At 44.5% G+C, this 26,746-nt stretch overlaps 1 protein-coding gene across 1 annotated transcript in view; it reads left to right on the top strand.

Moving 5' to 3' along the window:
- ZC3H3 (zinc finger CCCH-type containing 3) overlaps nucleotides 1-26,746 on the top strand; it is a 1,704,695-nt gene that overhangs the window by 1,040,452 nt on the left and 637,497 nt on the right. Inside the window, exon 6 of the mRNA XM_078686633.1 lies at nucleotides 18,038-18,125. Coding sequence (XP_078542759.1) covers nucleotides 18,038-18,125 — 88 coding nt within the window. The remainder of the gene's footprint in view (nucleotides 1-18,037; nucleotides 18,126-26,746) is intronic.

Genomic DNA, 26,746 nt, shown 5'->3' with positions numbered 1-26,746 from the left:
CCAATCTATATAAAAGCAAAAAATAAATATAAGTAATTAAGCCTACGAATGGCCATGCCGTCGGCCGCCTCGAGTATTCACCTACTTCCTCCTTTCGGAGTACTTTTTCAGGATAGGGAAACGTGTGTATTCTCTCTAGTCTTGTAGTCTGCCTATTGCTCCCAACTCAAAATGTCTTCGCTGTTCTCATCGAAGAGGAGAGTTGTAGTAAAGTTTCCTTAGCAGTGTAAAATAAAGGAATAAGTAAAAATAAAGCCGTTCTTTCAATAACTGTCCGGAAAACTGAGACGGCTCTGGGTGGCCCTAAGCCAAACTGAGAAAAATCGAGGCAAAGCAAATCCCTGAAAACAAGCAATGGCTCTTCCCCATCCTCTTTCCATCCACTGCTGCCATGGTTCTTTCATCAGTGTTCTCCGGGTTAGATTATAATGTGTTTGTTTCTCATCTCCTTCTGCTGCTGAAGTTGCGACTAGGCCACAAGAGATGGGCAAAGAGGCTGTGTTGTTAGAGGCCAACTAAACAGGCCGGCGCACTCTGGCTCTGTTTGTCCTCTCGCTGCCTGGTCGAGGTCACGTGCCTGGTCAAGAGGGTGTTCAATAAAAGGCCCTCTCTTGCTATGGCTATGCGATAGGACGCTTCAAGCCTTGGAGCCAAGGCTGCGTCATCTGGTTGGTGGTGACTTGCTAAAAAATATATAATCCCTGGGCAAGGCCAATTAAAAAGGCATCAGGATTCTGCAAGGCCAAACGAAGCAAACCGAATCCAAGAGAACCATTATTAAGAACAGAGGCACACGATTGTGCTCTTCCGCCCAGGTCAGGAGCAACCACCGGCAGTACTGCGGGAATTACTCCCTCCCTCTTTACCTCCACCCCCTGGCTGTGGGGCGAATAGAAACAAACCTCTCTTACCTACCCAGTGCAGATGCCGCACCTCTTCCCTAGCCAATTACGCCTGTGCGGGTGACGGGTGAGGACGGAAGGAGGGCGGGAAAAACAACAACATGGACAATGAGGGAGGGAGCAGGAGCAAAGGGAATAGGGACAACGGGAGGGAGGGCGGGAAGAACAACAACATGGACAAGGGGGAGGGGGTGGATAACAAAGGGAAGAAGGAGAACGAGAGGGGGCGGGGGAAAAAGACAACACAGACAAAGGGGGAGGGGCGGGAGCAGAGGGAATACTGACAATGGGAGGGAGGCAGGAGCAAAGTGAACAAGGACAACGGGGGCGGGAGGAAAGTAACAGACAGCAGGAAATTACTAAAGAAGCCGAGTCAAAAGAAAAAGTAGTGCGGGTACCAAAACATATGGCCCGTATCGAAAGGATCCATGCAGCAGGGGCAAACTCCAGGGCGGAAACAAAACAGCCACAAAGCGGGACAAATGTACTCTATCCACCACAAACCAAAACTATGGAATTTCTAAAGGTTGACCAAGTAACCAATCACAATTGGTGGGTGTGTGGTTAGGGTGAGCAACCGTCCGTAAATTTCACGGACCGTCCGTCATTTTAGTATGATGTCTGTAAGGCGTCCGTAATTTGGGGATCTCAAATTACGGACGCCTTACAGACATCATACTAAAATCTAAATAGGACATTTCAGTAAGAAATGCTGTTTCTCATGCGAGAGGCCCCCTGAGTTTAAAAGATTTCACTCAGGCCTCTCGCTCTTATCTTTTAATCTGTAGAGGCTGCCTGCAGAGGCCCCTCCCAGACCTGGCACAGACTGTGGAGTGGCCCATTGTCATTCTGAGACTGCAGCTGATTAGCACTTTAGAATGACAATGGGCCCAAATGTAGTGACAGCATGTGGTGTGTCTTCTCCTGCATGGGACTAGGGCAAAGCATTCTGCTTTTGTCTTGGCGCCATGCTGGAGAAAATAGAATAACTAACAGCGTTTTCACTGTACATTTAAAAGACAGATTTTAATATACAAATACAAAAATACTATTTATTAATGTTTATTGTTACTAGCACAAATCTTGATTGGCGAAAGGGCCCGATGTCGCTTTGCAAAGCTGTACGCATACTGAAAAACTGTGAAGTGCACGATTGGCGCAACCTTATATAAACTTATTTTGACTTGTATTTATTTTGGTTGTCTATTTACTTATATATATGATTGTGCCACCTCCTCTGGTATGTCTGTAAAACTTATATTTTGTCCCAAATTTTTGTCCTGAATTTTGACCTTCTGTCCTGAATTTATTGTCCTGAATTTTGACCCTTTGTCCTGAATTTTTACGCTGACCGTCCTGAATTTGCACCAATACCAGTTGGTTACCCTATGTGTGGTGGGTGTCTTCTAACTTCCCAGAGACATTACAGCATGCCTCGCAGAGCAGCGCATGCGCACTGCCTCTAGCCTCAACCTATAAATGCAGAGTGGGCTTTGGCTCCACACAAATAAGTATCCCTCTCATCTCACCATATATAGTTCCTTTTCTCGCCTCAGTTCAACACGCTGAACTCCTTGTGAATCGATACTTGACAAATAGTGAGAAATAGTTGTGACCAGTGTTTACCGTAGGTTGTGCGCACCCTAACCTCCCGGAGCGCGCGAGAACTATTATGAAGCGCTCACACTTCACACATCATCGTGAGACAAACCACACACTTCGCACATGCAAGAGAAACCGTTTGCAGCTGCTGCTTTTAAAAGCGAGAAGCGCAAAAATGTTCACTTACAGTAAGAGAGGTGGAAGAGCAGCAGTTTAACTTTCCTCTTCCACGGAAGTGTGTGGGGCTGCCGAGGGTCAGAACTGCAGTAACAAGTGGTTGTCCGCACATACCACTTGCTGTGTTAGATTTGGAGGCGGCGGTACACCTTTGAAGAACTATGTTTTATTACCCAGCACTAATTGTTATTGTTCGGCACCCTGGTGATGTTTTCTTTAAAGTCTGTGGTCTGGGCATTGGCAGCTGATACTCCTGCAGAGAGGGTGTCTGCTGTTTTTTGGCCACCCGTTGCACTCGTGCAGGTGATTACAAGTATTTACAATGCAATAGGTCTCGCATTTGCAGGAGTTTGAGCTATTGGCAGTGTTAATGACAATGCCTTTTATATGTGTTGCTTTTTAAAACACATAAATAAAAGGCATTGTCATTTACAATGCCAAAAGCTTAAACTCTCGCAAATGCGAGACCTATTGTATTACAAATGTTTGTTTACATTCTAGTGATTAGTTGAACAAGCATTGGCATAGCCAATAGGTCTCGCTTTTGGGACCTTATAACTATTTAGTTATGCAGCACAATATCCTTGGTGCAACAACATCAACTGTTGCATGGCTAAACACTTATAAGGTCCCAGAGGCGAGACCTATTGGCTATTCCAATGCTTGTTAACACTGGCTGTGGATTTATAGACTTTCTTTTATAGTGTTTAGTTTATTTTGAACCATATTTTGCAGTGTTGCCATTGGTCTCTTTTTTCATCAATTTGTCATTGTTGGTCGAATGTTGTATGATATCTGTTTGTTTCAGCTGAATGCATCTTTGTATATCTGTCAAGTACTTAATGTCAGTTGTAGATCAGCTTGATCCAGTCCTCACTGGTTGAAATGAAACAATATATCAAAACAGATGCCATGTTAATGTGACTCCCGCGTCTCACCCATCTTTTTTTTTTTTAATGGAAAATGCTTTGGAAATTATGGATGTGACGATAAAATGGTATAATACCTCCCATTGGTGACATACATGCATGGTTATCATCAGACAGGTCATCATGGAAAGTTATGTGTATCACAAGATAAAATTATCCGCCGATATAAGTGCGTATTCATAAAGTGCCCTACAACATGCTCAGGGTGCTTTGCGATAAACTGCCAAGTGCTCGTTAACATTCTCAAAGTGCTTCATGATAATCTACTGAGGCCGTCTCATTTTAACGCTCGACAAACCCGTAGTGCCTCCTTCATGATGATCTACTGAGGCCGTCTCATGTTAACGCTCGTCAAACCCGTAGTGCCTGATTGTTTCCTTAACATGCAAAGTATTACCAAGTGTGCGCTAAAATGTTAAGTACGAAATTGCGACTTGGCTAAGACCCCCGGATTTAGGAAAACAAACGTTCTAGGTTGAGTGGAAATATCACTTGCTTGTGGATGTAAATCATACCCAAAATGCCTCGTAGTGTATAACCATCATATCTTGTCACTCGAATACACTAATAGTTAGTTACTTCACTTGCAGAGCTTCACATTGCGTCTGAGAAGACGTGAAAAACTGAAATGGTGTTCTACTCGTACTGCCGGGTTTAAACATCATCCAGCGTCTAGAGTAAGGCTCATCCTAACATGGCTTGTGAATACCTGCCTCTTAAAGGTGTATTCAGGGGATGTCATACCTTCCTCCTGAAAGACCGTAAGAAACAAGCATTGGCCGCGCAACGCTTGTAATAATAGAAGCTGACGAGGAGGGAGCGCGGCCGTGAAAGCGAAAGTAATTGCGGTGAAAGCGAAAGTCATCGTGATGACGCGCTAAAGCATGGAGAGGCGGAGCGTGGCGCGCGCGCTTGTGCGCGTAACCGCCAGCTGGTGGCCGCTTTGGCAGCAATTTGAAAAGCCGCTACTAAATGTCTCGCCATAGCAGCGCATGCGCTGGCTCAGGCGAGACCTAAAAAGGACTACACATACCAAAACGCAAAAGAAAAACCTGAACTAGATGAGCACATTTGACTAATCCTCTTAGGAACACCAAATATTTTTTGCTCCTGCTTTATTTTGGCAACTCCCCTATTTAACTGAGGGCCTCATTAGGATGGCGGACGGACCTGCCTCCGTCCGCCATCCCCGTGGAAGAGGGACCGTCCGCATGGGCAGCGGCGGTCCCTCCATGCAAATTAGGATGTGACCGCCACCCTGGCGGTCACATCCTGGATCTTTAACCTTGCGGCGGGTGCTGCTTGAAGCAGCACCCGCCGCAAGGTTAAAAAAGCATGTTTCACATTTACATGCACAAAGCGGCAGGCACCGTGCATGCAAATGCAGGGGGGTACCATAGGTACCCCCCATGTGCACCCCCACCCCCACTTTACCCTGGGGGCCCGCAAGGGCCCCCCAGAAGCAAAGGTCCACATGCTTTTCCGCGGAAAAGCATGTTTACTCATGCTTCCTAATTTGGCTGACGGTGTCTTGCAGACACCGCCACCAAATGGCCCGGCAAAACCTGCGGATCAGCGGCGGACGGGCCTGCCGTCCGCCGCTGGTCCCACCACATTCCCACCGCCATCCTAATCTGGCGGTGGGTGTTTGATGTGGCCCCGGCGGTGAATCCGCATCCTCCGGGCCGGTGGTGGCTTCCGCCGGCCCGGAGGATGCGGATTCACCGCCATCCTAATGAGGCCCTTAATTTGGACAAAATGTTAAAAGTGAAAAAATCAGAAAATGCAGAGAGCCTACTTTGTACACACATGTACAGAAGAACGACGACTACTTTTGATGAGTAGAGAACTCCCTCTGAGAAATCCTGCTTATACACTGTACTATTTTGACAGCACTAAGAGTTCAGTGTCTCCCTGCTGCTCCATCAACACCACCCTGGCAATTCTGGGAGAAGGATGCTCACAGTTTGTGATCGCTACAGATTTATTTGTCCAGAGCTGAAGTTCCATTCTAAAGTACCCCGTTTTGTAGCTGTAGTTTATATTTTTAATTAGAGTTATAAAAACAGGCTAGTCCGTGATGCAAAGTTTTCACAAGGATTTTCAATTCAATAGGTCTCACAATTACGAGATTTTAAGCTATTGGCATTGTAAATGAGGATAATGCCTTTTATGAATGTGTTTTTCAAAGCAACACATATATAAAAGGCATTGTCATTTCTAATGCTAATAGCTCAAACTCTCGCAAATGCGAGACCACTTTAATGGTTGGCATGGTTTCAGCGCTGAAATGCACACCATGTAAATCATGCAACGCACATCACCTAAATATGTTAAAGTCTCTTTAAATTCAAAAAAGCTCTTTGATGTTCATACATGAAATAATATCGCTGCACCTAGAGGAACACATTAGAAATTAGATTTTTTTAAGCATGAACTTAGAACCATTCCTGCACTGGTAATGGCAAAAATGTTTGTGAACTAAGAGGCAAGTAAATTGTAATGTGCACACTGTATGTGGCCCACATTCTTATAGAGAGAGCAACATTGGGGAGAGAATTCAGCCTAACAGCTTGGGAAATCGACCTCGAAGCTGAGGAACCGGGTTCGAGTCTCGGCAGGGACACCCAACATCCTGTGATTTTGGTCAACTCACTTAATCTCCCTGTGCCTAACAAAAATGAATGTGTCCATCTGTAACGCAACTGGTGCTCATGTAAAGTGCTCTTATACCTTCGGGTCTAGTTTGCGCAATATAGAAAAAAAAACATAGTACAATAAATGAAACCCAAAACGTCTGTATGCCTCATATTCTAAACTCACATATGTGAATATACTTTCATAGGCAATAATAAAGGAAATGGAAGATTGCTGAAATAAAATATTTGCCTAAGGTCACCCAGTTTAGTTAAGCGAGGAAGCTGGGATTAGTCTCAGGTTTTCTGGTTTTACTTTGTGCAATGAGCTACTAAATGGATATATATTGGTCTCCGCTGTTTAACCGCAAATGTCGGTGCTTTGTGTTGAACTCTGTCTGCATAATTTCCACGTTCCTTAAGAAGTACAGAAGAGACAGGCGTGCCATCTCCGTCCCTCCAGCCAACTCGTTTTTCCCCGGTTTGTATTGAGAGGCAATAGTTACATTTCTCAGATGGTTAGCATTATTGTTAATTCTTTTGCTATCATTATCTTAAAAAGCCAGAGGAATTTGCACTGATGCACAACACCAGTGACATAGCCAGTATGACATGGGCACTAGTGCAAGGAAGAAAATGGGCCTCATGGCCTCTGTTTGAATGGTTAAATGCAGAAATAATCAACTCTATGGGGCCCCTCCGGCCTCTAGGCCCTGGTGATACTGCACCTGCTACTTTCTCTGGCACATTTCTCCCCAGGAATTTTGAGACCCACCCAGCTCCAACCCTCGTGCAGTATGAATGCCAGGGAAAAGCTGAATCACAAAAGGTGTTACTCACAATGGGTTTATAAACCTATTTAGCGTAATTAATGCTAATAAATACATACATGAGCGAATTCCTGTTTGGTCTAAACTGGAACCCTATGTAACTATTGCATGCTTGGTCGTTTTTTTGGCGCGCATAGTCTTGGCTGCAGTGCACAGAGACCTTACACTTCCGCACACAGAAGAAAACATGCCTTGGCATAGCCAATTGGTCTCCCCTTTGGGACCTTATAAGTGTTTAGACATGCAACAGTTGGTGTTGTTGCACCAAGGATGTTGTGCTGCATAACTAAATACTTATAAGGCCCCAAAGGTGAGACCTATTGGCTATGCCAATGCTTCTTTTACAAAATAAGCACTGGTATAAGGCTGCGCCTTGCAGCCTTGGTGTAGGAGTCACTACATGTCAAAGTATGGATCTGTGGCAGAATAGTGTGAATGACGGCTGGGTGTATGGAGAATAGATGCACGGATGGAATGATGAGAGACGGTTGGCTGCATGGATCTATATACATGGTTGGAAGGATGAGTGCATGGGTGGTTGAAGGCATACATGGATGGAGTAACTGACAGGTAATTGTAGGCGGATGGATGGGTGGCCGATTGAGTTGGGCGAATGAACAGCTGATTGTAAGATAGTTTCAATGAATTAACGGGTGGGTGGATGGGCGGGTGGACCAACGGGCAGGTGGACATATGAGGGAGGAAGGAAGAATGGACAGACTGATCAATAGTTTTGACACTATGGCTGATTAGATGGATAAATGTATGCAGGCAATGACGGACAGGTGATTTGAGTGACCTGAAAGGTGATTTTATAAATGAGTGCATTGGTCAGCCTGCAACGGCCTCGCCTCGGTGCAGTTTGCGCCCTCTGTGTTCTCTCTGCCCGAGCCCAAGTTGGCAGAAAATCCAACGTAAATTACCTGAAGACTGGAGTGAGAAGAGATGCCTGCACGCCTCAAAAATGAATACATTGTTGTTAAAAATTAGCATTTGTATAGTGCGCAGTCTTCCATTGGAGAGGCGTCGCTGCGCCTTTCAGTTGGATGAACAGCGATGCGTTCTAATGGAGATCCATGCAAATACACAGCCAGAGACGAGGCTCGCTGACAAGCGCTGCTTTGTCCCGGAAGTTATGAAAGAGGCTAATCATTGTAATAAACAATCAATATGCGTGGCAGGGCAGGGCCCGCCGTGGGCTCGAAGCCTCAGAACAGTGGGGCGATTCTCCTTCTAGCTGCACTTCCTGGCATCTCAGTGGCAAACAAAAAAAAATCCATTGACCATGCGGCCGTGAAAGTGACGTGGCCGTGAAAGTGATCGCGCGCTGTAAGGGTGCCTGTGAGCGATGCGAGGAAAGCCAGCTGGTGCCTGTGCGCGTAACCGCACCCTGTGGGCCACACAAAAAAGCGTGTGGTCGGATTTTTGAAGCCCACTAACTAAAAGTCTCACCAGAGTAGCGCATGCGCTGGCTCAGGCGAGAACTAAAAATTAGGGGGAACATTGGTTGTGGCTCTGTTTTTGTTCGACCAAAAATATTATACACTATTATACACCCGGTGGACAGTGGCTCTAATCAAAAAGGTACATTTATGTGTGTAGATTTACTGATGTGTACATTTACTTCTATGCCTAGTTGTAACTCTATTTCCCAGAGGATTACACTTTGTATATTTATATGTCTCCATACCCTCCAGTGAGGGGGTGGAGTCACTTAAGACTGACTTTACAAGTGTTAAGTTACCCTCAGTATTATTGGTGCAGCTGTCCCCCACTGGGGGAAAGTACAAGAACGTTTAATAAAGTTATTACTGTGTTTAAAAACATTTAACAATATTTTAATGTAAAATATAAATGCAAAACAATTTGTAAAAACATTAAAATTGATCTCATAAATAAAAAAATAGAGCCAGCACATAAACACCTAAAAGTAAAATGCTATTAAATGACAAAATAAATGAATTAGTTATCATTTTTAAACAACAATCTTTTTCACAAGAAATTACCTGCTCTTACTATCATGCTTATTTAAAGTGTAGTTAACCTGGTTAAAAGTTATGTATGTAATTAAGTTAAATGCATTTTATATATTTTTTAGCTAAGTTAATTAAAATATTTATATATATATTTACATTAATTCCCATGGCCTGTTAGTTTAATTACCTCCCTCCCTCCTCTCACTTTGGGAGTATGTTGCAGTGTCATTGGTTGGCCATGTATGGTGCTTGAATTATCTAAAGGATGGGTTGGTGTATATTAAAGACTTTTTTGACACTGTTATGGCTGTAGTAACTTTAGAAGTGTATTTTCTGAATCTATTTACTTTGTGGGTGTGAGTTTTGCACTACCATGACCCACCCTAATTCCTTAGTTTTTCCTTATTCTCACTTATTATTTCCCATTTTACCATCATTCCCCTGATCCATTCCACAGTTACTACAAAAGAGTATACTTATGTTTGCAAAAGTATACACCACAAGGGCGGAGATCTCTACACAGAAAAGATTGAAGGGGCAGAGAGCTCCACTCATAAATTTGTGAATTACATTTTGTAGTAAGTAACACCACTAAAGTACTACTTTAAATATTACTGGATGCACTTTATGAACCAAGCAAATAGTCTTTATTTATAAATACTAAAGATGTATTCCCCTAACATGGCTCGGTCTGACTAGGACCTTTCTTTAGGTTACAGAATAGAAGAAGCACAGTTCTACATTTTAAGTGCTTTCATTATATCTAACATTAGTGCCATGATTGGTATTATTGTAAAGGCTTTTGCAGGACTCCTTTGGTTTTGCGGATGTAAAACACTGTAATGTTCTCAGTGACTTAAACCCCATGCCCCCCTTTTTCCTGTGATTTTTCCTGTGATGAATGTACCTTTCTTTCTTTTTTTTTTTTTTAAGCTGAGATATAAAAGCCATTTGCTTTTTCACACCATGTATGTTTAGGTCTCGCCTAGGCAACGCATGCTCTGTCTCTTCAAGACATGCTGTATCCATTCTTGGGCTTAAAGCCCGCCCAGTGCTTTTGATCTCTTTCTTCGCATGGCCTTCCCAAAAGTTTGCTTCTATGTGGGTAATCTGTGTTTTTGTCCCTCGTTGTTTCGTGTTACCGTCCACGGAGCAGCGGCCTAATAGTTTTGTCTGTTTCAGTTTGTGTATGCGCACAATTTTTTTTGTTTATTTCAGCCTGTGTTTTGGGAATGTTCCCTTTTGTTTCTTTGTAGTGTCGATGCTCCTGGAGCCGTATTTGTAAACAGTCCTGTAAACCTTGTCCTTATTTCATCACATTTGCAGTTTTACAAGGGTGCCCATTCCGTCCACTCACCTCCTCCCTCACAACAATACTGCTAGAGGTGATTGATTTGCATACATTGATTCACACTTTTACATCAAACCGTATCGGCAATACTCCACAAACCAGCTACCACTTCTATCATATGTTGTGATGTCTCTGCCTTGCCAATATACAGAGCTCCGCTGACTTTCAATTAGGATTATATATACATATAACGTCTGTACTGAATCGAGGCTTAAATAAGACCCCCTCTCCTACTGAAAGAACCAAGGCTATGTGTGCTGTGCTAAAGTGGCCTAACAAAAGCATGTACTATAGCTCGCTGAACACATGCCAAAGAGAGCTTATGTAGTCTGCAGTCATGGTTTCCAATGCCATTGAGTTAGTGCAGGGCATTAATGCTTCTGCTGGCTAACATAGACAAAAAACATTTGCACAGCCCATAGATCTACCCAGGTAGACTAAACATTCAAAATTAATCACTTAATCAGCAAAACATTAAAAACGATTTTTTAACACATTCTACCATTACTGTCCCCACAACTACTGTAGAATAGAGAAAGCAAAAATAGAAGCTCTCGCAAAGGTAATACCTATTGGCTTGGCCAATGCTTGTTTTGTGGCAGATGTGCCTGTGGGTGGCTTGTGTATATGCATGTGTGTAATCACACTATTGGAGACAAATTGTATAGCACACAATGCAAACTTAAATATATGATTGCAGCCCTGGTCAAATGGCAGCCTTAACTTCGGCAACACCCTGTCTGTCAGCCTGGTCACAGCCTGATTCACCTTGCATTGATTGATCAAACTACTGTAGTGTGCATGGAACGGGACACAAAAATGACCCATTCCACTGATCCGTACACTGGCCTCTAATGGGCAGAAGAATATGCAGCGTGCCATGCAGTGTGAATATACAGTGAACCACAGCAGAAAGCCCTAAATAAGCGTGTGCAGAATACAGGAGAGAACTGCTTTATATAGATAATCTTTTTATGTTGTTGAGTTCCCAGTTGTACGCCTGGGTATGTGCTCTTTTTTTTCGGTCTACTATTCTTGTAATTGATCATTGCATGATGCATGCACCATATACATGTACTCATTCACCTGGCAGGCCCGGTTCTTTATTGATAAAGACCCACCATTTTCTATCAGGTGTTTGACCCCATAGCGCAGCACTATTGGAGTGTGCAGCAAGTAGGGATGCTGGTCTCGTGAGCATTACTTGCCCTCAAGGAATGAGGAGCGTCCTCCAAAAAGAAGAACATAAACCTAAATGCTCTTGATGCCTTTCCACAGCAAAACCACAAAGTAAGCCTATGTCTTCTTTCCATTACTCTCAAAATAGGAGGGGACTGGAGCTTCTGTACATAGCACAGTTTCTAAAGCCGAGCAATCCCCAAATATGTCTCAACCCTCACAATGTGCATTGACTTCCAGATCTGGCAACCCTACAAGCCCTCTCCAGGCCTCCTCACAGCCTAGTTGGCAGGCGTGCAGGGGTAAAGCAGTTTCAATGAGAGTAGCCTTAGCACACCTTTAGTAGCCGTCGTGTGAGCGAAACACAGTCCTCGAAGTATACACGTGCACATGCAGTGTGTAACAGCAACCAACCAACACCTTTACAAAGATTCAAGAACACAGAATCCAAAAAGACAAGTTTTCCATCCTTTGTGTCCGGCTAGGTTGTTCTCCCTCCCAGAATCCTTCTAGTCAAGGGGAATCCCATCTAGGTGTGCTTCACAGAGGACGGAGTAACTAAAAAACTTCTGTGGATGCAGCTGTTTGCCTCTCTGTGGGAATTTTGCAGGCTTCATGCCATCTGCCATTCCAGCGGTGGTTGCTGTCCTCCAGCTGTTGCGTTGGCTGGTAGCCTCTAGAGTGATAGGTCTGATTCTCCTCGAACGGGCAATAGGACCTTGCTTTCTCAAGGATTCGTTCATGTTTCTTCTTGCTTGACAACTGGCAGTGGTTTCCTCCAGGGGACATCCCTGGGGTCTGACCTAAACCCCCCTGCTTACAAAGTGGTAACTTAGGGACTGTAAGTTGAGAGGATTCTCACTCTCCCTATTCGAAGGTGTCAGGAGCATATTAGCCACTTACCTGGTCTCTGGGAAGGGGAATTCTGTAGTGAAGTCACAGAGAGGCAAGGAGTTATACCTTGCTCCCTGCAGGACACAGTTCCACCTTGCCGTCCCTTTAGCTACACCAACGCCTCAATAGTGAATAAAGCATATTCCAATGTATTTATGTAGAAGACTGGCTCTGTACACCTGAGATGTTGCAGAGCTTTCTTTCTGCATGCCATTGTGCTTTTTGCTTGGCCAACCCCCCTGGTTTTTGCAGCCTCTTAACTTGGCCCATTGTTACACTACAGGTGTCTGTTTCACCCATGTTGTCTTCAGTGTTTGCCTAGTGCTAATATTCAAAAACAAACAGGAGCTCCTCTGGGGGGAAGAAAACACACATCTTTTGAAACAATCCAGACAGCAGCCCATCCAAAGCCAAAGAATCCCAGAGATCCAAATTCGAAATAGAGCCAGCACACCAAGCAAGTAGATTTCCTCGAAGTGAGTTACAACCTAGGCGTACTATAGTCCATAGAGTGAGTAATATAGTCCCTCCTACTTCCTGACCTTCAGGGTTTGTACCAGTATGACAATTAACAAGAACTCCTAAACAGTTCAGCATTAGGCAGTGTGGACTTGAATTAGCCATTAAGAACCTGTAGTGATGCCTGACGAGCCTGGTTTTCTCATCTAGAGCTATTACACAATACTCAATGCCTACAGAAGACATGGGATGAAGCCCAACAATGCCTACAGAAGACATGGGATGACGCCCAACAATGCCTAAGAAGACATGGGATGACGCCCAACAATGCCTACAAAAGACATGGGATGACACCCAGCAATGCCTACAGAAGATATGGGATGAAGCCCAACAATGCCTACAGAAGCTATGGGATGACGCCCAACAATGCCTAAGAAGACATGGGATGACGCCCAACAATGCCTACAAAAGACATGGGATGACGCCCAGCAATGCCTACAGAAGACATGGGATGAAGCCCAACAATGCCTACAGAAGACATGGGATGAAGCCCAACAATGCCTACAGAAGACATGGGATGAAGCCCAACAATGCCTAAGAAGACATGGGATGACGCCCAACAATGCCTACAAAAGACATGGGATGACACCCAGCAATGCCTACAGAAGATATGGGATGAAGCCCAACAATGCCTAAGAAGACATGGGATGACGCCCAACAATGCCTACAGAAGACATGGGATGATGCCCAGCAATGCCTACAGAAGACATGGGATGACGCCCAGCAATGCCTACAGAAGACATGGGATGAAGCCCAACAATGCCTACAAAAGACATGGGATGACACCCAGCAATGCCTAAGAAGACATGGGATGAAGCCCAACAATGCCTACAGAAGACATGGGATGAAGCCCAACAATGCCTACAGAAGACATGGGATGACGCCCAACAATGCCTACAGAAGACATGGGATGAAACCCAACAATGCCTAAGAAGACATGGGATGAAGCTCAACAATGCCTACAGAAGACATGGGATGACGCCCAACAATGCCTACAGAAGACATGGGATGACGCCCAACAATGCCTAAGAAGACATGGGATGACGCCCAACAATGCCTACAAAAGACATGGGATGACACCCAGCAATGCCTACAGAAGATATGGGATGAAGCCCAACAATGCCTACAGAAGCTATGGGATGACGCCCAACAATGCCTAAGAAGACATGGGATGACGCCCAACAATGCCTACAAAAGACATGGGATGACGCCCAGCAATGCCTACAGAAGACATGGGATGAAGCCCAACAATGCCTACAGAAGACATGGGATGAAGCCCAACAATGCCTACAGAAGACATGGGATGAAGCCCAACAATGCCTAAGAAGACATGGGATGACGCCCAACAATGCCTACAAAAGACATGGGATAACACCCAGCAATGCCTACAGAAGATATGGGATGAAGCCCAACAATGCCTAAGAAGACATGGGATGACGCCCAACAATGCCTACAGAAGACATGGGATGATGCCCAGCAATGCCTACAGAAGACATGGGATGACGCCCAGCAATGCCTACAGAAGACATGGGATGAAGCCCAACAATGCCTACAAAAGACATGGGATGACACCCAGCAATGCCTAAGAAGACATGGGATGAAGCCCAACAATGCCTACAGAAGACATGGGATGAAGCCCAACAATGCCTACAGAAGACATGGGATGACGCCCAACAATGCCTACAGAAGACATGGGATGAAACCCAACAATGCCTAAGAAGACATGGGATGAAGCTCAACAATGCCTACAGAAGACATGGGATGACGCCCAACAATGCCTACAGAAGACATGGGATGAAACCCAGCAATGCCTACAGAAGATATGGGATGAAGCCCAACAATGCCTAAGAAGACATGGGATGACGCCCAACAATGCCTACAGAAGACATGGGATGATGCCCAGCAATGCCTACAGAAGACATGGGATGACGCCCAACAATGCCTACAGAAGACATGGGATGAAGCCCAACAATGCCTAAGAAGACATGGGATGAAGCCCAACAATGCCTACAGAAGACATGGGATGAAGCCCAACAATGCCTACAGAAGACATGGGATGACGCCCAACAATGCCTACAGAAGACATGGGATGAAACCCAACAATGCCTAAGAAGACATGGGATGAAGCTCAACAATGCCTAAGAAGACATGGGATGAAGCCCAACAATGCCTACAGAAGACATGGGATGAAGCCCAACAATGCCTACAGAAGACATGGGATGAAGCCCAACAATGCCTACAGAAGACATGGGATGAAGCCCAACAATGCCTACAGAAGACATGGGATGAAACCCAACAATGCCTAAGAAGACATGGGATGAAGCTCAACAATGCCTAAGAAGACATGGGATGAAGCCCAACAATGCCTACAGAAGACATGGGATGAAACCCAACAATGCCTAAGAAGACATGGGATGAAGCCCAACAATGCCTAAGAAGACATGGGATGAAGCCCAACAATGCCTACAGAAGACATGGGATGACGCCCAACAATGCCTAAGAAGACATGGGATGAAGCCCAACAATGCCTACAGAAGACATGGGATGAAGCCCAACAATGCCTACAGAAGACATGGGATGACGCCCAACAATGCCTACAAAAGACATGGGATGACACCCAGCAATGCCTACAGAAGATATGGGATGAAACCCAACAATGCCTAAGAAGACATGGGATGAAGCCCAACAATGCCTAAGAAGACATGGGATGAAGCCCAACAATGCCTACAGAAGACATGGGATGACGCCCAGCAATGCCTACAGAAGACATGGGATGCAGCTCATGCCTCCTCACTACGCAAAGCAACTGAAAGATAACTGTTTGAAAAAGGTGGAAGGGAAACCCTTTTGATCACATGCAGATGTATACTAAATAGGGTAGGAAGATCCCTAATAGAATAACATCTCGAAATGCAGGGATCAATCAACAAATAGTGCCCTCTGGATGGGCCACCATACACAGCAAGAATAAGTGTCTTAAGTATGCTCTGCCTTAATCCAAAGGTCCATTCTTGCATCCAGCTTATGGAGGCCATGCCCTTTCAGCCGCAGGGGCGGTAACTGAAGGAGGGAAGGGAGACAAAACCGTTTAACTCAACAAGACTCAAAGGAAAAAAAAGAAAAGTGTTTTTAAAGCATTGCCATCTCTTCATAAAAACTTGTAAGATTCTGAAAAGGAGAGAGACAATCTTAATTCACTGAATGTCCAACTGAAAGGGGCCTGTAAGACAACTCTGACACCTAGCATGGAGGAAGAGAGGCAATGGACTAATAGTGCAGCAGGGACTAGAAAAGTAACTTGTACTTACTAGAGTGCTTACACACATTGCTGTCGTCTTCCACATATTAGGTGTTTGGATGTATGCTGACCATGAGACTCAGATGCAGTGAATATTATACCGTACTCTTTGCAGTCTTCTAGAAAGTAGGAATCACATGCAGAGAAATGAGACAAGAAATCTTGGTGCACTCGCTGGGCTCCGTTCCCAAACCGTGGTTATAAAGGATGTCTTCTGGCATCGGTAATAATCTTACATAGTCATCGCTTAGCTTGGAATTGGTCTCCTAGCTTCATTTTGTCATTTCGAGTTTCAACAGAGCATTATGAGCAAACAGACTCCCGGGCCAGGAGCGGATTCAAATTGTTGGGAGTCGGAGAGAACAGAAGGACACCCGGAGCCACCATCAAGGGATTCCCCTCATCAGATATACTAAATATTTGTCATAGGGATTGAAAGGCACCTTCCCTCCCCATTGACGAGGCCATCAAACACCGAATCCAAGACTCGCCTTATCTGGCCAGTCCAATAACTTGTACAGCAGTAAAACCTGGCACTGGGAACTAAACTAAGTATCCTTAGAGTCTGCTTTTGAAAAGTAGCAGAAAAAACACCTCCACAGATCATAGAGAAGATGATTCCACCAGTGTGTCCACTACCTGCAAGAGCTGGACTCCCAGCCCGCCCTGGCTCATCACAGTGCAGCCTGGCAGCTAACTTTAGAGAGTAGAAGGTACAGAAAACAGCGTCTTCTATGCTTTCAGGCGGATCCTACCTCGCGCGACGTGGCAGCCACCCTGACAGTATAGAAAACAATGTTTGAAATAAATGATTTTTTATAGTTTTAAGATGCCCAGTCTTTGCTATCAGCTTTGCCAATTCCAGCTCGTTATAAAGCATCCGGCATTGGCAAAACCGAATGCAGCTGCCAGAAAGCATTTTCTAAGTGATACCAATTTGCCTTACCGATGCTTTATTTTCACTGCATTGGTAAGGCAAATTGGAAAGGTGTGGTGCAGCGGCCAGGGCAGGTGACTTTGGAGCACAGGGTTTACGGTTCGATCCCGGCTCCAGCGGCAGCTCAGCTCAGCACCATGTGACTCTGGGCTATAGCTCACTTAATTTCCAAGACGGCCCCCAGCGCCTTGAGACCCGTAAGGGATTAGTTTGTGCTTTACAAATACGGGTTTGCATTTTACATTTACACCCTTCATAGTGAAAAGTCTAACCAAACTCATAAGTATTTTACTCTCAACCAGCAGCTCACCTCCTGGATCACAGAGATACTCGTAAAAGTTGTCTGCTCCACCACCAGTACTTTATCGAAAAACAGCTAATCCAAGGCACTCGCCAATGAGACATGGGACAAAAAAAAGATTGTTGTAGCAGTTCCGTGTCTCCTTTGTCTAAGAAACGATAACCTAGCCAGTTGTTTACTAGTGGTCTGCTTCGCTACAGCCAGATGCACTAGTCAAGGGTATCTCTTCAATGCCATCTTACATGGGTCATTCTCACCCTCTATTGCTCCCAATCCTTCCTTACCACCGTGTTGATCCCCATTTGTCTTGTATGTGACCCCCACTCCTCCCGGATGCCCCCCAAACCCACCTGTTCAGCCTGCTCCCCCACCCACACTTACTGGTCCGTTCAGTATGGCCCGTTGTGTAGTGGGGCATCACAAACGTTGAACAGTTTAGAAGTCAGCGGAGGGTTTTCTGAGGCTGAAATGTTGTTTTATCTTCTGTTTTCTTTTTCTTTTTACAGGACGCTACGATTCTTCTCCAAACAGCTCCAGTTACATTTCCCCAACCTCTTCAAGCAGATCCGCAACGCCTAGCCGCTACATTGCAAGGTTTGTGGAGTATAATCTCTCAAGCAGTAGCAACTATTTATTACTAATTGAAACATGTTTGTATTGAGTCCTAGTGACACAATGTGTTATTAAAAGTCAATTAATGGGACATAACCTGATTGTTTCTTAGAATGTTATAACGTCTTCTAGTTGTTTGAAAACATTTTCTTTTCCTAATGTAGCCCTTTCTTTCTGCTGGCCACCAGTGCTTAATTTGCGCCTGTGGTTTCCGGTGCTTGGCACCATCACTTAATTTTCAGCACCAGCACTTATGACAGTCTGCCACATGGTGGCACTGTCAGTTGAATTTAGAGATAAGGACAACAGCTGTTTATTAATTCATTACACAATAATACATCTATAGCTTTTGGGGCTGAAATTGTCACACTTTTAAGAGTGTGATGATTAGTAGTGTGTTGGTGCTGTCATTGGCAGCTCTGGCAGAGACAACGAGTGGTGCTAGCCGCAGTTTAATACAATTATTTTTTTACCATTTTGTTTTTTACTGCCAGCCCTAGCCGAGTGTTAGGGCTGGGCCATTGCTGCTGATTGACATCAGGGAGGAGTGGTGGCCACTTCAGTCTGAAGTGCACATGTTGGTTTGGCCGGCTGTCTTGCAACAGCCAGCCCGACATAAGCACTTTAAATCTCCAACCCAAGCTGTGCTAGACAGTAAGGTGGAGAGCAGACACAATTCCCCTGTGCCTAAAGGAGCGCGGACCAAGTCACTTCAGACAATCATGGTGCTTCTCTCATGCTGTTTAATATTATTAACAGCATGAAAGCGGCATCTGATTTGTTTAAGGGAGTTGGCTCTGGGACCTTGCACTCGGATGGGCTGGAGAACACAGAGGAGCAGAGGCTGCGAGCCAGTGGATATGTAAAACATTTTATTTTTAACTTTTCCACCCACTGTGAGAAACTCGCACTGCCTTCAGCCTCAACTCCAGGGCTCTTATTCTTCTATTATAAGCATTGTTTTGTGCAAGCCACGATTGGGAACTTCGGAGATTGACTCTAAAGTCATTGATGGTTTCTCACAGTGCCTGTCAGTGGGTCAAAATTATTGCTTCACTAGTCTAACCTCTTAATGTCACCAGCCGCCACTGTGAGCATATAGGGCCAGATTTATGACGTGATTTTGCATGCGCAAATGGGTTTGCAAAACCGTTTGTGCATTCAAAATCACTGTTGGCCATGTACAATTTGTAAATAGCGAGTTACAATTTATTTGCGACTCGCTATTTACGAATTGCAAGTCGCAATTAGGAAGGGGCATTCCCTTCCTAATTGCATCCACAATGCTATGTGTGAATGTTTTGTGACCGCAAGTGCAGTCGCAAAACACTCGCAAACTACCATCTTCTTCAAGAGGGTGGTAATGTAGTCGCAATTCCCTTCCACTTTGTTACGGTCTCTAAAAATATTTATTAAGGGCAGGCAGTGATTCCAGGGAATACTGTCTGCCCTTAAAAAATGAAACTAAAACGTTCAGTTAAAAAAAAAAAATGCATCCCGTTTTCCTTCAAGGAAAACGGGCTGCATTAGATTAAAAAAGCTGCTTTATTAAAAAGCATTCCCAGACATGGTGGTCTTCTGAGCCACCATCCCTGGGAGGGCTGGCATTCCCAATGGGCTCGCAAATTGCGAGACATTAATATTAATGAGCCTCTTAACCTCATCACTGCGGCGCGAATTCCGCCGCAGTGCTGAGCATTCCAATCACGGGCGTGGTCATGACGGCTCCCGGCCGTCATCAGCACAAGCCCATCGTGACTCATGACGGCTGGGAGCCGTCATCAGCATCTATGAGGTTAATTTGCGACCCCATTGGGATTCTCAAAACAGTGTAATAACAAAGTTGTACATTTCATTTAGCGCCTCGCAATTTGTGACTCGCATTGAGTCGCAAATTGCGAGGCGCTAAAGGAAAGGGTCATACATCTGGCCCTTATACTCACAGTTGAAAGCAGATGTCAGGGGTTAGTTTTGGGGCGCAACCTAACTCAACATGTTCGACGTTGTGCACTCTTACAAACATATATGATTAAAGGTATTCCCCAATTCCTCTCCAACTCCTTCCAACCATGGAAAAGGGTAGGAATTTACGCCTAATAAGGACGTGATTAAAAAATGTACAGTTTGGGAAAGGACGTCTACAAAAATGTGGGACTGTAAGGAAAAAAGTTTATTTATTTTTGCCCTTGGAGACGCAAGGAAAAAGAATCGTTAACAAGTGAATTTGCATTTACTCAGACATATTCGTATCAAAAAATGTATGTGCAAAAATGGAATTCACAACTCTATACTGGGAATTCCTGAGCATTGTTAATCTGTACCCATGCAACGTCATAGACCTATTGGTGCCCTTTTTGTGACCTTAAAAATGGAACCTCTACTTTATGTATTGCATGTTGCCCATAATGGTTTTGCACTTGATGTTCATTATTATGTTTTTTAAACCTTTGGGATGCATCCAACATGTTTTATTATACAACCCTCAGAGAAATGGCATATATTAGTGGTCCTTAATAAGCGCATGATAGTTTAGCAAAAGTGTCTGCACTTTTCATAGTTTTTTGCAAGCATACGTTGGGAACATTTTAGTTTCAGTGCAATCACAAATCGTGCTACCATTCTTCAGCATATTTACATACTATCAAGGAGGAGCCAGGGAGCATTATACACAGTCAGCAGCAGTTATATTGTGCAACATGTGCAAATGTTTCTATATTGGAACCACTGTCATTCAAGTAAGCTTATTATTTCTAGGAGTTCAACCCTTGCCCTAACACTAAAGGTTTTGCACTAGTTAATCATATATACAGGTTTCAACATCTTGTACTTTGGGATACATATCTTAACGTTAGCCAATTGTAACCTGGCTACCAAAGGGTTTGCGCCTCCTTGTCTGTGGTACAAAATAAACACGTAGACGACTCGTCCTTGACCCCAAACAATATGTTCTGGGCATTGGGTAGTAAGAGATCCTCAATATGGAAATATGTAGGAACCCAGACTCCTTGTCAAGGTGAGTCCATGTACACTTGTTTGAATCCAACAAATGAGCTTGTTGCTCTTTTACTGTCATTGGTGCCCAGCGCTGGCAATATTTGTAGCGGCCTTACTTGTGCCATTTACATTTTTTATAGCCTGGACTTGGAGTGGTAGCTAGTGTCGGGCTACTCTTATAGTTTTGTCTTTCCCTTTGGTCCTCGCAAGGGTGGGTATGGGCGGGCGAGTGACTCCACTCTCGCTTTTGTTTCGTAAGCTCACTTCCATTGGAGGGGAGGACTTGCGGATCACTCTGTCGACTTAACAACCCTGATAATCTTAGGCTTCTCTTTCTCAAACAGTCCTGTTAGTGCTGCCTTTCTATATACTGCGCACTGTTTCTGATATGTTTTTAAATTTTTTTTATTTCAAAAACCTTTATTTGAGTACCGTACATCTCACACAGCTTGCAGCCTACAACCCTGGGGCCGGCAGCGAATTATAGGCATCAAGTGCAAACACAGCCAAGTAGCCGACAACCCAGAGGTCCGGCGGCGTACAGAAGAATGAAGTGCAAATACCCGCAGCCCTTATGTAACTTTGTTGCTCTCCGTCCTGAACCGCCCCCCTCAAGGGTGGAGTGTGACTCACAATTATTAGTGACTGGTGTAGCAACTCTGCTGGGATGTAGACCTGTGTAATCCCCTTGTGCTAAACAAAGTGAAAGATAACCCCAACAACCCCCCCACCCACAACATACAAACTGCTTGCCTCCCCGTCCTACCCGCCTTAGAAGTCAAATCATTAACCAGCTCCTAAAATCACCCCCCATGATCAAACTCACACTCCATTCCATATTCTGCCCCACCCCACCGTTGGACCAATACCACCGAGAGCGCCCTCCACCTCAGCGTACCCCCAGACTCCGGATGGCCATGTCAAGACTCACAGCACCAACCCTCCCCATGCACCTGGTGCCACTGCTCCCAAGTCTCTCCCCCGATGCATGTAGTGCGCTCAGCTCAGATTAGCGCTCTATTCGTCAAGGTCAACTACATCTTCCAATGGTTCCTGATCGTCAGCAGTCCCTTCCTGCACTGTTTCCTCGCGTTCCCCAGTGTTCAAATATGTCTGGTACAGACCCCAAAAATTCTTCGGCCGACTCATAGGCGGAAGCAGCTCACTGTAAGTTTGTGATTGGGTGCAACAGTATAACATATCCCTGGCCCACCTACTTTTAGTCGGCAACGGGCCCCTCATCCAGCATATGGCGACAACTCGTCTGGCTATGAGCAAGCCTATATCAGCCAGGCGACGTAATGCCACCGGGAGTGTCTTAGAGTATACCAGCAATACCAACGCAGGATTAGCCGGCATCTCCGTTTTCAGTATCGTACTCATTTCTGAAAAAACATCATCCCAAAATTGGTTAATACCAGGGCAACTCCACGCCATATGTATGAAATCTGTCACCGGTGCATAACAACGTTCACACTCGGCAGTTTGTCGAAGCCCATATCTATGCAGTCTTTCTGGTGTATAATATACGCGCTGTAGATATTTGAAATGAAGCAGTCTGTGTCTTCCGTTAAGAGACAGTTTCCTCGTGCTACTGCAACAGTATTTCCACATTTCGTCATCAATTTGCATTTGCAGATCTTGCTGCCACGCTAGTCTGGCCTTCGAAAGTTGATGCTCCTTCTGTTGAGCCCCTAATTTAACACTGTTTCTGATATGTACCTGTGCCTGACTCTTATGTACTTTGGCACACGCGACTCATGCAGTAGGGCTCACCTTGAGGTGTATTGGGATATTTCGTGTTTTTCAATAACTTAGGCTTCTAAAAGTTTATCAATGGTTCCCCGTCATCGGGACGTCAGTCTTTTTTTACCTGTAGCTCTTTGTTTTAGCTCAGGTTGTATCTGTGCCAGACCTTGAGATTTCCTCTCTAGTGCTGCATAGTTCTCAAACTACTCAGCTTCTCTTCCCTTTTGTTGGGTCTGGATCCACACTCTTTTGCACTCAGTATTGTGAAAAAGAAGCCCTAAGAATTCCCTTGGAGATCTTCCTGAATCGAAAATGTCACTTAAGTTGGGATCCACATTGTATCTTCCTCTCAAACCACTATTGACCAGAAGTGTACAACACTCACCTTTGTCATTTGTGCTAAGCAACCCAAAGATTGCAAATGAGTGACAACGAAAACATGTAATGGTAAGCTGTGGGCGGGTTGCAAGCCCACTGAATTGTAAACATCACGTCCTGCAGCACTGCGCATGTGCTGTGTAGACAAGACCTAAAAATAATTTCCTCCTATGAGTATTAGTGACATACCCTGGAATGTAGTATAATAGTAACAGCCAATAGTATGCAACCCCTACTGCGCACTCCTATTTTACCTTAACATCACTTCCCTTTGAACTGATTTATTTGCTGTGCAACTGTGGGGTGTGTGTTCCGACTAAGAACACACAACCTGATCGATCAGTTGTAGCTGCTCCTCATAATGTGAATAGTCCCACTCTGGTGCGCATTATTCCAATTGAACCCCTGGACATTGAGTCTTTACTTCTTTGCTTTGTAATATTTTTATTTTCTATTTTGTAGTATTTGTTTCGTGCACTGTTCAATAATTCTTGGATGCGCTTATTTTTTAACAATTTACGAATCCATGCCATTGTCAGCACATATCGAGGCGATGACAGAGTGTAAACATCAAATAAACTTTCTTTTATTAAATCAATGAAGTGTGTTCCTTCAACGATCTCAATGTAGTTGTGAACTTCATCTTTATCTGCCCCAGTGCATTTCAGACCTGTGGTCCTTAATCGGGGGGATACCAGAAAAACCCAACATCATCCTTCATATTACCGGCTGCCATTTGTACATGCTTGAGGCATTTTTGTCACTCGCCTCTGGCAGCAAAGGGCTGCCAGAGACACTGGAGCCCTTCCCAGGCGTCGCGCCTCCAGGATTTTCTGGAAATGGTTATATCGCTTCAGACCAAACTAAATATCCCGACCCCGAATAGTATACGTTTATTGAGCTCCTGTGTGAAACTGAAATGTTCTACATATAGGACTAGGTCTTTCTTGGGCGTGCGGGATTGTCATATATTTCATAAACCTGTGGCTGTAAATTAAATATTTTTGTTTGGGGCTTTCAGTTGTAGCATTTTGGAATGAAATTCACTTTTTGTACTGTCTGCTTTGACCTCAGTTATGTATTCACTTTTATATATTTACAGGCGATTGTTTCATGCTAAAGGTAGTTTTTGTTTTGCTCTCTCTAAACATTAAACTATATATGACAGGCCTGAAGCTTTTCCTCCCCACATTGATACACCACTTACCATGTGGAACTTATGCCAAACCTTATAGATGAAGTGATGTCATATCTTTGCCTGCCTGAATCTGTCCATTTCATTGACTGTGACCTTGCGAGTGCTTAATACAATGAATGTCAAGAAGTGATTACCTATCTCCGCCAGACTGGTGGTCCACCCACCCTATTACAACTTGTGCGGTTGGACCGCCACAGGACCGCTGCAACTGCTGGGGATCCCTGATCCCGGAGCAGTTGCGCAGCAATCAGAGTCAGCAATATGCTGCCGGTGCCTCTGCGGCACTGTTAAGCATATTATGAGTTGCCTCACCGCCATCATTTCTATGACGGTGAGCCCGCCATAAAAAGGATAGCAGTGAGGCAACTCAGGGGGGCCTGCCTTTGGGCCTGGGAATGCATGCAGGGGGGCACATGCTGTGCTCCCTGTATATTTGCATCCCCTGTTCCTGCACTGAAAGAAATGCACCATATTGTGCATTTCTTTACCTGCACAAACGGGCTGGGGCGCTCTCACGGCGGTGCATGTCTAAGGCACTCCTATGTGCCCTAGAGACGCACCGCTGTGGGCCCGCTGCACAGTATTAACTCATAATCCGTCAGGGGGTCTGACTACAGGGTTGGTGGTTTTGCAGAGGGGCAGCCTGCTGGCTAGACCTCCAAACTCGTAATAAGGCACTAAATAATATTTAACAACAATATACAATCTTCAATATTTCTTAGTAGATTAGATTGCATTGTTGTACCTCACAATGTTGCTTTAGCATTCACCACACCTACAGGTCACAACAATTCTTTTAAGCTTAACGGAACTTTAAGAAATACAGTTTCATTATTGTCACATGTCCATAATGTGATTTTTAACTAAGCGTGGCAAGTATTACGCGTCAACTCTCTTGACTTTTATGCTTGCAGATACAATAGCTCTGGACTGACCTTACAAAGAAGAGTAGCTGCACCAGGTTATCTTATACTGTTTAGGTCATCCTACTTGTTGCCTGTCTTGATAGTGATCAGCATCTATCACTAGCTTGCTGTAAGGTGGAGTTGTAGGGCCTATAACAGCATATCATCTCTGGCAGTTGTGGAAAGTGAAATACTTTATGAAATCTTTATTAGTTCTACCTAGATTGACCCCACATTTCCAAGGCTCATGGTGGTGTAAAAGAATATATAGCTACCACTGATTACACAGTTTATACAACCTGATGGCATGCTTTACAGAGCTTTCTCACAGAGAATGCCTTTTCTCACAGAGATTGACTTGGTTGTCCTGTGTACGAACAATGATGTTAAATTTAAAGGCCTTAAAATATACTTCGTCTTCAATACAAAGATAAATTGATTAATTGAATGGCTATTTACCGGAAATCCATGACTGGCAAAAACTAACAAATGACAAGATCTTCTAATAGGGCCGGAGTGGAAACCTAAATCGTCACTGGTGAAAATGCTCATACCAGTCAAACACTGAGGTAGCCGACGACTAGAATGAAAGCATGATTGATTTGGTGTAGTCGATCCAACTCCGAAATAGTCCTCTAACCTGTAGCCCACTGGAAAGATGCCAGTCCAGCCCTGATAGTGATGATCTACCTAGAAGACAACATATATATATGGTAAGGAAATATATTAGGATTGTATACTCCTCAGCAGAGATTCTGGCTCTCAGGCACTCAGTTGAGAACGACTGCTTACACTCCACGCGATGGGCTCATGAATGAAGGGTTGAAGGAATTGTAACTTTTTGCTGACGGCGGCCACAGAGGAAAGGAAGTGGGGGGTAGGGGGTTGGGGAGTTATTAGAGCCAGGGAAAGACTCCTTACTCTGCCTGTCTCTGAACTGCAGGTCTCTTAGTAAACACAGCCATAAAATTCATGATCTATTAGTGGATCTAAAGCCAGCAGGATTTTTCTTAGTTGAAACATGGCTCCATGATCAATCAGCGCCTGATATTCTGGAAGCATTACCTGAAGGTTATGCTATTCTGAGGGTCGACAGATCCGGGCAGAAGGGTGGGGGTCTTGCAGTGATTTAAAAAAAAAGAATACCAGGTAAAGATGTCTAAACTGCCGATATCTGACTGCGAAGCGGCCCCTTTTAACATGTCTCTTAATAGCGAATGGTCAGTTGTGGATCTCCTTATTTATAGACCTCCGGGCCCGGCCAGAGCATTTATTAATGAGTTGGCTGAGACAGTGCCCCCCCCATGCCATCCTCTACCCCAATTTTGTAATTTTGAGGGATCTGAACGTACATTTGGACAATAAAGAAAATCGAGAAA

Source organism: Lissotriton helveticus, chromosome 4_1 (assembly GCF_964261635.1).
Source record: "Lissotriton helveticus chromosome 4_1, aLisHel1.1, whole genome shotgun sequence".
NCBI lineage: Eukaryota > Metazoa > Chordata > Amphibia > Caudata > Salamandridae > Lissotriton > Lissotriton helveticus.
The sequence above is the reverse complement of the archived record's forward strand: the minus strand, read 5'-3'. Positions and strand labels throughout refer to the sequence as shown.